Below are 13,135 nucleotides of genomic sequence, written 5' to 3'. Positions count from 1 at the left end.
AATCATTGAAGTTAAGCAATACTTTGAAGTAGTCAAACTTTGGATGCTCGTCTACAATCCTTCCAATAATGCCTCCGCATCATATAACCAATAGGTATGTATTACTCATACGACTATGACGTTTTTATATTCATAGAATGTATAAAAATGAAACAACTATTAATTATATTAATAGTTGATATATAATATTTATTATTTCATTGACTATTTGACACGATTATGTCCAAATGCGTCGAAAGTATCTTAAACTGGATCTTATTTCTATGTTACAATTATACGGTGTTTGCATTTTTATAATAACTTAGCATAAAAGAGAACTAAGTCTGTTGTCACTTCATTTTTCCAAATGGTATCTTTCGATATTTGCGACCTACTAATATTATTATTTTATATTAATATTATTGCTATCGATATAGCAATTTCCTTTATGCGTACCCCATAACCCCCAACCACTATCTGAAATATACTACAACAAGCAATTAATAACACACAGAATCCCATTTATAAATCTCCATCTGCCCTATTTGGTAATTGAGAGAGCGCGTTCTCACGAGATAACCGCTAGGAAGCTCCACAGGAAGTACTAACTAGTACAATCTCAATCTAAGTAGATTGAATCAATGCAAACATAATTTAAAACTGGTTTTATTATTTTATTATGTAAACACAGCCTTGAAACCTCGATATCATCCTTTACGAAATTAGGTTTGATGAATTACAATGTAGCGGCTTGGAGTTCTCATTTGATGATCTGTAATCAACCTCAATGACACAAGATTTAAAAATTATATCTTAACAATAATAATCAAGTGGCGCTACAACCCTATAGGGGTCTTTGTTTCTTTAATCATTTTTATTTCATAGACAAGCTTGTGATGCCTTCTGTATGACATATGCCGTCGATTTTTTGGATTTGAGACTTGCCAGTTTACTTACGTGGCCTTCATAACGTACGAGCGTGTTTTTTTTTTAATAGAACAGGGGCAAACGGGCAGGAGGCTCACCTGATGTTAAGTGATACCGCCGCCCATGGACACTCAATGCCAGAGGGCTCGCGAGTGCGTTGTCGGCCTTTTAAGAATTGGTACGCTGTTTTCTTGTGTGGTAGTAGCGTAATTAGACAGAAAGTCCATTTATGGGTTAATTGGTCCACAAAGGGATCGCACCTGCGATTAGAGTGGCAGGCTGAAGAGATTAGACCATCACTGTCATCAGTGTGTGATTATGTTTTTTTTTAAATGGCTTTAAATAGACATTCCATTACCTGGTGGTAAAGGACTCAAACCTCTGAGATTACATAATATATTTTTAAAGCGTTTTCATAGCAAATATATGTACATTGCACTCAGTCACGCGAACCAATTTCGCAGTTAAAGCAAGTAGCTGATACGTAATTAGCATCATTATACATCGTTTAAAATACTATCAATTTATCTTACCTCATCTGTGACTCATTGGTTAACTGGTTTATTAAGATACGTACAACGTTCATACGTATAAGTTTTAGCAAATTCAAAAATATAATGTAACTGGCAGATTAGGCCCAGCATTGCTGTGGCTAAGGTTTTTGTTATATTCCATAGTAATAAACTATTCAAGGGAAACGGTAGTACTTATGTGAAAGGTAGATAGCTAATGTGAAACGTTGGTACTTTTAACACAACGCCATTTGTTACAATTATATCAAATAAAAAACAAACAATTTGCAATTAAATAAAATTGCGACTATTATTGAAGATCTAAGCTATCCTGTCTCTTAAGTTGGACTAGACTGCTCACGGTGTGCCAAATTAATTTAAATCGGTTAAGTAGTTTAGGAGTCCATAAAAATATTTTACGATTCAGTTTTTATTATAGATACTTGACGGTAATCAAAATATTATTGTATAATATGAATAGTATATTTGTGTAGTATGAAAATTAAAGGTAAATGCGATAACGAATGATTTAAGCAGGGAAATGTATGTTTCCGCGTCATTACGATAACGATTGCAATTCGCTATCGGTAAAGGAATGTGTGTTCATAGTAAAGGACTGTAATTATTACATTGGAGCTGTTGCTTGATTCGAGTGCGAGATAATAAAATGTTTTAGAAATATAGCTTTAGTATAAAAGGTAAAAAACATTTCCAGCGATTAAATAAAATTTAATTTTTTTTTTTTCATTTATTCTGTGTATACGGAAAAAATACAATTCTTTCCATTCACGAGTATTAATCTCTCGAATCAATTTCTCGAATTAAATTGTCTGTTCTCATTTGCCTAACACTTATGAATGATAACGTAATCTGATATTTAAAAATGTATTGCTGGTCGTTTGCTTCGCTAAAACCCGAGCATGACTGGACCGTTTTGGCTTAATGATCTTGATATATTTGTGGAAACGTAATAAGTAAATAAAAATACGAAAAAGCTACAGTTGGATTTTTCAATAAAAAGTTAAAATAAAAACTTCCAAGCAAAATTAGATAGTTATTATTAAATAAATTCAAAGCACTCGCTTGAAGTAAATATAGCTTTTTTTTAAATTAGCGATTAAAAACAGTTGCGGAAAGTTTCTTGCTACACGCCTTTGACTTGCGAACTGGTAATAAATGTTAATTTAGAAATTGATTTTATTAATTTACTTTTGGCGAGACCTTTGAATTTATTTAGAAATAATTCTCTAATTTTGCTTGAAAGTTTTTTGTGAAAACTAATAAAAATTCCATATAAGGTGAGGTTTATCTTCTGGAGCCTGGTTGGTCGTGCGCTTATTTCATATTCAACAGATCGGCTGTTTCTCTATTGTTGTCTTGTCTATTTAATTTTTAAAAATTATGTTTTAACATTTTTGTAGGTGAAACGTTGATCGTGACGTTTACTGGATCCATCTAGTGTTGTATAAAAACAATTATGCGTCACCTTTTGTGTAATTTTGCAGAGTAATTTCTATGAATGGTTTCTATGAATATTTAAAATAATATTTTTCTAGTCGTCCACTTTTCACGTCCCAGCTAGTCTGAAAAGGTATTCAACAGCAATTTGATTATAAAAAACAAAGCAAACACACTTTTGTATTATCCGTCTTAACTTACAATAAGTAAGCTACATTATCCTTTTTACTCTACTGATATGATACCTGTTTAAACCACGGTCAATTATTATATTTTTCACGCTGCATTTTAAGTAGGCGCTCAACGTAATGATACACCATTAAATATCATTTATATGTCCTTTATTACGTCGTCTATTTTCTACTATCTTTAAAAAGTTAATCATTAAATAGTATTAAAGTGTCGATCTGTAATTAGAGATGTCAAATGGGCTATAATCACAGATAATAAAAAAGTAAATATGATTACAAGAACTGGTTATATATATAGATGTTTGGTTAGCGTAAATTCCAACTTAAAATAAAAGTTAAACGCATTTTTAATAAAAAAATAGGTATTGGTCTAGTACTTCTTTGTTGTTTAAATACACGTTTAAAATTAAATTAAAATTAATAACAAAATATTCTATACTTATTAGATGGCGCAGATATAGCTCGGATTTAATATTTCATACATTTACAATTTGTTTTGTCACATATTTAATACATATACATTCAGATTATCGCTAACAAGTGATTTCTTCCAGGAAACCCTTGTTAAGTAAAAGAAAATATGAAATAGTAAGGGTACAGTTCAAAGAGTGAAGAACTAAATTTAATAAATAAAATTACAAATGAGTATCTACAATTACAAAACCAACTAAGTACAAACTGAAAACTAATCTTAATAGTCTTGAAAAACGAATGCTATATGAAATATTCCGATAATGTTAAAAATTGAAATCCAAGGATTGTCAACATGTCTAAAAGTTGTGTTCGTGACGCCGCACAACTTCCCCTTTTCTTCGGCAAGCTTCTGCATCTGTATGATGGTAAGACCTGTAAGGGCCTATACTTGGTCGGTCCAGCGAGTAGGGGTTCGTCATTGAGGACTGGTGTGACATATTATACATTTAAAGAAACTTTAATCAAACCAAATTACATCCTTTACAAATATAAATTAAAAGTTGTGTCAATTTTTAATGATATTTATGCCAACCTTCGCAATTTTGAATTACGTACGAGATATAAACGTAATAAAATTATCGTACATGCTAATACCATCAATCATCTAACAATAATGTGTCGTTCCTCTATTCTTAATAGTCTTTGAACTTGTCGTGACAGTTTTCAAGCATTTCATAGTCACGTTAGATTAATTGAAATTCCGACATTTCTAGTGTTGCCAACATCTACATGTGATCACGTACAGTACGTTAATTCGTGGATTTTTGCACGACATTTCATTTGTGGTGTACGTTTTTTGTTACAACACTTCAAAACGTTTTGCTTCGCGTCGGGATGAAACTTAACTAATCAAATTCGAATATATCGTGATAAACGTATTTTTTTAAATAATTCAACTTGTTGGAAATGTACTGATGCAGGGAACCAGCATCTCAGTACAGCCAGGAAATGCTGGTTTAGCCTTCACTGCTATAGTCAATATGATAAACAATGCAGTACTTTATTTTGCCTATTTATGTTCCAATCAAAATCAAATCTTACTTGAAACGTCAAATTCTGCATATGTTTTAAATCAGCATTTATAATTATCAAACAAGTACCATATGTATATATAAATGTTTTACGGTACAAAACGCCGTTTACAAACAGCAACCTTCGATTATAACAGTTTTGTTCTAGGAACTGCGATTTGCTTATAGATGTGAAAAGCTCAGCTTTCAAACGGCTCTCGACTTATTTGGTAGCCGACAGCTCAGGAAGCGTTGAAGAGCCACAAGTTTTTGCGTGCCCATACTGAGCACCGCGCCATAACGCGCGAGAAATTCCCTGTGAATCGGGAATCGCTTTTTGTTCTGTGGTCATTGCCAGTTAGTTTATAGTGTTGTTCCCTTCCTTATCTATTGGATTTACAAAGGACGGCATTAACTATAAAAATGATACCGTAACACAAAGGACATCTAACTTTACTCGCACTAACTGTCGTATAAACAAATATTTGAAAGTTTGGAGACAATTAATATTTTGTTACATTAGGTGTCGTAATTTATTATGTACCTATATGTTCATGATTTAGGTTAAAACAATTGAAACGTTTACATAAATGACTGTATCTCTAACTGATGATGATTCTCAAACGACAAGTTTTTACAACTCGATAAAAACTTTATTTTAATAATGACATAAGTTTCCAACTTTAACGATACAGCCCACAAGATTAAGACATAAATGTAAAATGAGCAGTAATAACAGATATAGTTTAACCACACACTTACAAAATCTTTGTGGTTTTGTGCCTTAAAGGGGATAAATTACTGTTATTTAGAACAGAACTAAATAAAATTTCCTAAGAATTGTTTTAAAATCGTTTTAATTGGAAAGTGAATGAAAGATAAAGTCGATCCTAACACTTTAAATCTTCGATTTCACGATCCTGCAATTGGCATATCCTTGCTACAGGAAAATTGATTCGTGAGAAGAGGCACGAGCTCGTGACGCGGGTTCGATTCCCGAACAAATTGCATACACGCTTTCCGTGTTCTTGACTATTAACATTCTTCTAATACGACTTCATGATAAATGTGGGAAAATTTATATTATAGTGATTTTTTATTTATTTTATATAAAATATATATAAATATGTTCATAGTTTTCTTAGCATGTTCTATATATAATTCGATTTTTTAAAACAACTTTTTTATGCTTGCGCCCGTGTAAGTCACATGTTTGTTAATTAGGAAGTAATCCAAATCATTTTCTCGCATCAATTCATACTCAAATCGTCATTCGTACACCTACTTTCTTTCTACCAAATATGAGTGAGATATACTTTATTCTACTAATAAAAAGTCGTTGAAATTTAAAATGACATTTGTTCTCACTTCTTGTTTTAAGTACAAAAATAGAAAGGTACTTATTTAACATTTTCAACACAATGATATAATAAATGGTACAAAATTATAGTCTTGGGTCAAAAGCATCACGTTTTGTAAAATAGTACCGAATTGCCGTACATTCCGTTATGTAAACTTGTTCGTCTATGTTGTCTTACGTACGTGTGTCGTCCATTAGCCATGTTACGTCAAGCGCGAGTTTTGACAATTACCTCAGAGCTGTCAAATTTTATTTTTAATATCTACGCAATTTAAATTAGTTTAGTTCCGGCATGTATGCTAAAGTTGTATAGACCAGCAAACTTTTTTTTATATTTATTAAATGAATTTTATATTAATGTTTTTAATTTATAGTCTTTTATTTCCCACTTATCACATTACACAGTCGATTTTTTTAATGTAATGTTTCTTTCACAGTGAAAGAAAATCGTAGACTTTAAAACGGAAACAGACGTACTTAAAATTATTCTAAACATGTATCATCAAATCATAATTCGTCAAGACGAGAGTGAAAACAAACCATACTTTCCCCGTAACACTTTTGGACATTTAAATAGAAAGCCCTCCTAAATTATCGTAGTATGTATATGTATGTCCAGTCCAACCGGCACTATTATATAAGGGACCGTGACTTTACGCTGAACTTTATTTATTAACCCGTTAGAACAAGATATTGACACCTGCTAGCTCTTATATATTAAAATGCGTAATATTTTAGCGGTCTTTTTAGAGTCAATTTTTTTGCGGTAATTTGCGAACTCATTTCGCCTTACGCTAATGATACGTCACAAGTCTTTGCCACATTATTTAAAAAAATAATATCTATGTCTCGATCACCTATAAAGAAGAACACAATCGCATCAAATAATTATTTATTATTATCGATTAATACAAAATAATCATGTAATGAGAAATGTTGTTCGTATATCTCACTTGTATTGGATGACGAATGCTTACGATTATACTAACACAAACATAAATTAAAGTAAGAAGGGTAAAAAAAGAATTTTTATGAAATATGAAAATTTTGTTTTGTATGTAATATAAGTTCGATCCATCGTTTAGGGGTTTAATTATGTGGCTCCTTCATAAACTAATATTGTTGTTAACTTTTTTCAGAGCTGGAAGGAGACGGCGTAATCATCTCGCCTTATATACTGATGATGATGCACACGACCTCAGTGATCTTGGCATTGGAACCTCTAGTACCAAGAGCAGCCTTAGTGAAGACTGTGACACACACAGCTTGGCTGTAAGTCATTTTGGCCTATTTTATTATCAATAAACTGGCTAAGTATATAAATAAATGTATTTCTTCAATAACAGCCATGTTTATAACTATCAATTGTGTACGTTTGAATTATATTTTTGAGTAAACATTGATTATATTCGTTTTCAGAGCGATGGTATGGATTTGGATAAAAACCACTCAGATATGGACAATTTGTCTAATTATGATGGTAACCGAAAAGTAAGATCCAGTGCCAATGAATACGACACTAGCACGACTACGACTATAAGCTCGCCTGAGCCAGAAGAATATACGTACGAAGGTGCAATAGAAGGATATAAGTCCAGAATCATCTCGACTACAAACAGCAACATTGTCAAAACTGTCGTTAATAATAACAGCAAGGACAAGTCTCCGGAAAAATCGAATGGTGATATACATAAAATAAGAACATCTGTAAGTAATAAAATTGAAGAAAAACTTTTCTCATTCCAACAAGAGAGATCTAACGACTTAAGGAACAATAATCCAAAGAAAGATTTACCTAAAGTCGACATACATAAACGTAGAGAACAGTTCGAAAGGGAAAACTCGCAGGAATCCCAAAGTAACAAATTTAAATTGCCTGATATTGCGAATAAAAAATCAATTAAAGAAAGACTGTCTAGTTTAGAAAAATTCACAGAAGAAAACCAAGTGCAAAAATCTACAAGTGACCTGACAAAGTTACCAACGGAAGTAAAACCCTTAAAAGAGCGTTTATCTTCTTTAGAAAAAGTTAAAACCACAGAGCCTGAAAAAATTAAGCGACTCTCTAATGGAGATTTAACTAACACAAAATCACTACGGGAGCGATTGTCAAGTCTTAAATCACAAACTTCAGAAGAAGAAGTAAAAGTAATGAAATCTGAAGTGAAAGAGGTTTCAATGAGTCTAAAAGAAAGATTGTCATGTCTCGATGCAGCAAAAAATAAAGAAATACCTAGGATATCTGTTGAAGAACAAATGAATGCTGCGGAAGCCACGTCAAACACTTTGAAAAATGAAGCTCCCGACGACAATGTGTTAAAATCAAACCTCACAGTAATAGAAAGTCAAATGCAGAACTTCTGTCGTTCTTTAGACAGCTTAGATATAAACGATCAAACATCTTCCAACTCGTTCGAAAGAGTTCAAAGTCTAGAAGATTTATGCGCGGACATGCAAAACAATACAATCCCGAGTGATATAGAAACAGAAGATAGTGGAATACATACCGCTAGAGATTCTTATGCACCTGCAGATGATATCGCTGATCTCACTCAAGTAGCTTCTCCTATTGGAGAACCTATGGTTGAGGTTTCCGAATACGAATCATCGAATGAGGATTGTTTAACATTTGACAGTAAAATGGAAAAATCTACAGAACAGCTTACAGAAATTCACGAGAGTGAAAACAAAGATCTCTTCATAGAAGAGTTTGGCGATGACAACAAGACTGAAGATACCGACAGTGCAAGTAATTATACACAGGCTTTGTCACACCCTGATGACTTAAGTGTCACAGAAGATGTAACAGAAATTCAAGTAGATAAAGACGATGAAGACACCTTAAAAAGTTTGGAAAATCAAGATTCCAGTGTAAGTTTAAATGAGCCGGTATCGGTGGGGTCGGACGGCGATGCCGTGGTGTTTGAGGGAAAAATGACCATTCATCTAAACTTGAATGAAATATGTAACAACTCTGGTGCTGGGACCGCCGCTAGCGAGACTAGTGCAAGCAACACTAACAGCAACAACTCTACTAACAAAAGCATGCCTATGGTAACTGTCTCTGATATTACCACTACTACTAACTTTTCGCCAAAAAATTCCATTAAAACATTTAGACTACTCGAACAAAACGCGCATATTAACCAAACCATTAACGTAGTATCATTTCAGTCGCAGAGTCGTAGAGTAGGTCACGAAGTAGCTCAATTAAGCCATATCCCTTCTAATAATGTATGTATGTCTAATGATACTCGTAATATTCCCAGTAATGCAGCTAGTGATGGTGACGTGGTAAGTACCTCACAAGATTCTAATCCATTCTGGCAGAAAAGAACTAAGCGAAACGTCGAGCCTAATAGAAGAAAAACTATTTTACTAATAAATAATACAGTTATACCTGTCAAGTCTGTAGCTAATTTAAATAATAGCAAATAATTAATGTGATTCTATCATAACTGTTATTACACATTCTCATGTATTGCGATAGCAAGATGGATGAGAGTTATGTATGTCAGTACTAGGTCTAAATAACTATTCCAACGAATTTCCGCGTTCCAAACCCTTCATCGATTTTGATAACACAGTTCGTAATCAAAAGTAAAGTAACATTCATAATTATCTATCAATACTAAATCATCACGTGCTAAACAAATAACATAAACCTAGCACTTAACAAACATATTCAAATCATATTTCATTAGCTTAGTGATAAATCAGGGTAACATAGTGCCCATTAGCACGTCAATTGTATGAATATTTATTTTTTCATGTAGATCCTTTAAACTAGAATCTTAGATATCTTTGTTTATCGTGATATCTGTAAATTCATTATCGAAAATATATGTTACATGTTATGTATGAGTTTTATTTATGTAATCTTTTATAATCCTCACAATGTCATTTCTCGAGACGCCAATTATAATTACTTTGCTAATAGCTTTAAATACGTTCATACAAAGGTAGGAAAACGGAGCAACAAGAATGTTATCTTTATGAATGATATCATAAGTAAACAGGCACACTGATTAAGTGTTAGTCAAATGATATGGTTCGGCGAATAGGCTCGTTTCTCTATTATATTAGATTTTCTTGTTAGGTTTATTCCTCAGCTTGTGGTGATGGGCTAATGTAAGGTAAGAAATATATAGTACGCTTCATACTAACCCGCATCTTCGCCGCATTTTGCGCTACATTTTCATTTTGTTATGTTCGCATGCATTTTAATACATCTTTTAATTTTTGCTGAATAATTTATATTCAATTGTAGTGTTTGTAAGGTATATATATATATAGGTGTATTATCTTTTTATTCTATTAATAGTATTATAATACCTACAGGTCATAGACGCTTTAGAACTAGCGTTCAAAGAGCTCGATTCAGAAGAAAGTGCAAACATTACGATGAGTGACACTGATAAATTGGATGAATCTAACGTAGAAATAACCAAAAATAAGGTGTCTGAATTAGATGTTGGTAACAAACAAGTGCCAGTGACACCATTGTACGAAAACATAGACATATTTGGTCAAAACAATGTCGTAGATGCGGGCACATTTCCGCTGGATTTACCAACAAATATATTAGAGCCACCAAAGGAAAAACCGCCTCCACCACCAGCAGAAGAAAGTCCCGATGACGAACTACTTGGAAATGTACGTACAGAATATTTTTTTGTCAAAAGTTAAATTAGTTACGCCGACAATGATTTTATAAAAGTACTAGCGGACCCGACAGACGTTGTCCTGTCTTAACTATGAATGTTGATTTCGAATTGGTATATTTACCAAAAAAATATATAAATATTTTTGTTGGTATTCTGTCTGACTCGGGACGGGCGACATATAAGTGGCCATGTGAAAAATAAATATGGTGTTTCAAGAGTAATACCACAAACAATTAGCGACTGTAATTATTTTATATGGTTTTTATCAATATAATGACTCCGACCGAAGCATTTAATAGTAAGAAAAGTCAGGATTACTTAATATAGTGGTTAATTATTCTTACATTTTCTAATTTTTTGCGCAATTTTCTTAATATTTCATAATAACGTTTTCCTCAGAATAACAAACCTAACTAAAAAAGAATTAAAGAAGACGGTCCAGCCGTTCACGCGTAATGCTGTGACTAAGGGAAATGGAGATTAATTTATATAAATTAATCTCCATATATATTTATATATTAATCTCCATATATATATTTAGATACAATACAGCTCCGGTATTGACCTTGTTCAACAGCGATAGTTTAGAGTTGAATATAAATATCCAAACTTTTTGGACTATAAATCATTTTCTATCCTCAATTTTCAGGGAAATTTCAAACATGCAAACTCCGCACGTCGTATCAAAAAGGAGATTCGTAACAAACGTACCAGTTTTCTTGGTATCGAGGGCCAGGATGACAGCTACCTCGACGTGGACCTAACCCTGGCTCCAAGACCAGACATCACCTCCTTCCTGCAAGAGGAGACGAAAATAGAGAAGCTCCTATATAAGAAAACCCTGTCCCACGATATGGACGCAAAGTTGAGGGATAGTAGAGATTCAGGAGTCGATATTGATAGAGGACCCTCGGCTGAGGCATGGTATAAGGGATCATCACCTGAGACATCCACACCGCATAGCAGACAAAATAGTGAGGTAAACACTTTAGTAATTTTTTCTTGGACATACAAAATTTTATTGTTTCAAGTAATCATAATTTTTCATTTTACTTGCATAGCTTATATAAAAAAGTAGTAGTTGTAGTATTTAAAGCTAATCTAATTCAATTTTTTAAATTATAAAAAAAATATTACTAAAAATTGGTCATGACTTACGAGTTTGAGTGTGACAAAAACTACTAAATCCTTAATGTGTGATTCCGTTTCTAATCCAGCAAATACTACTTAAATTGATGTACAAATATCTAAACGAATATTTCATCGTTGTTTTAGCCTTCATGTTAAGCATGAAAATATAAAAGTGGAATTTAATATACCATTATTAATACAGTCAAGAGTTAATGACCTCTTGGTTTACATTCTAAGTTCTTTTGCAAAACCAAATCATAACATAGTTATATCTTGAAGCTTCAATCCATAGATGTTGCTGTATGCTACATACAGATAGTTAAGCGATAATTCTACGTCATTTTACAGCCATATACCCAAATGACAGTGACGTCAGATGAAGAAGAATCTTCAAAAAAGAAAAATGAAACATTTGCTAAAGATCTAACTGATAAATTGAGCGTCTTACCGGATGAATCGCGTGATAAAATCGATAATTTAGACAAGAAAATACAGCAACAACAGGTAAGAGACGAATGAGGATATCCTGATTTGATTACAGTAAACATAATTTATTTATTGTGCCTTAAATAAAGTAGCGCTAGAACCTATAACTACGGCAGAATTACTTTGGGAATATTTGTACGGGATAATGTCATCTAAGTACATTAAATTCAATTTGTGTATGGTTTTGGCAAACTTTTGTTTAGTACGAGCTAGTCTACTCTTAAATTTAATTATTATTAAAAAAACAGGACCAAGAGCCTTTGTTATAATAAGCATGTTTACTTTTTATTCTAATTTAATGTTTCTTAAAATCTTTCCCGTCTCACTACAGTGAAACGAATTGAAGATTTTGTGAATAATTTTGCATTTTTGTTGGAATGTAAAACTTTATCATGCGAAGTTTTATATCTTTAATATGTTTTGTTAAGTAAACTGTTAGAACTTAATAAAAAGCGTAGCGTAGATAAGTAAGTAACGGTTAAGTCAGGCTAAAAGTGATTACCAAATTGTCGGTTACGGGATTGTCGCTTTTTTGCAAACTTCGTGGCTTCGTAAGAACTGGGCGATTAGCAACAGACAATTAGTTAAATAATTTTATTTTATAGGAATAAAAAAGTATATTTTAATGTGATAGTTCGCATTTATGCAAAAATGTATGGCATATATTCAAAATTTAAATTTCCCTTTTTAAAAAAAAAAACACCGACGATAGAAATGTATTATTGTCTTTAGTCTCGTCTTACGATCCACGAGTTTGGTTATGGTTTAAATTAATATTACTGTAATGCTGCTCTAACATCAGCACTGCTTGTTAATGCTTGTATTAATAAGGTATTTTCTAAATCTGTTTTGTATATTTAATGGAGGCTAGTTTTGTTTAGTAATTACCTAATTGTAAGAGCACGATATTGGCTGTAATAAATATTTATGTAACGTTTAT

The 13,135-nt window shown here is 32.5% G+C and overlaps 1 protein-coding gene across 7 annotated transcripts in view; it reads left to right on the top strand.

Moving 5' to 3' along the window:
• The window catches only part of LOC110995696 (LIM domain only protein 7), a 98,612-nt gene that overhangs the window by 81,350 nt on the left and 4,127 nt on the right, over positions 1-13,135 (top strand). For 6 of the 7 annotated variants that reach the window (XM_022262982.2, XM_022262984.2, XM_022262979.2 and 3 more), the window contains 5 exons: positions 7,051-7,183; positions 7,331-8,965; positions 10,253-10,567; positions 11,228-11,557; positions 12,058-12,213. In XM_022262982.2, the coding sequence (XP_022118674.2) occupies positions 7,051-7,183; positions 7,331-8,965; positions 10,253-10,567; positions 11,228-11,557; positions 12,058-12,213 (2,569 nt within the window). The remainder of the gene's footprint in view (positions 1-7,050; positions 7,184-7,330; positions 8,966-10,252; positions 10,568-11,227; positions 11,558-12,057; positions 12,214-13,135) is intronic. The other variant, XM_022262985.2, reaches the window with a different exon arrangement.

Source organism: Pieris rapae, chromosome 6 (genome assembly GCF_905147795.1).
Source record: "Pieris rapae chromosome 6, ilPieRapa1.1, whole genome shotgun sequence".
Classification (NCBI taxonomy): domain Eukaryota; kingdom Metazoa; phylum Arthropoda; class Insecta; order Lepidoptera; family Pieridae; genus Pieris; species Pieris rapae.
The sequence above is the reverse complement of the archived record's forward strand: the minus strand, read 5'-3'. Positions and strand labels throughout refer to the sequence as shown.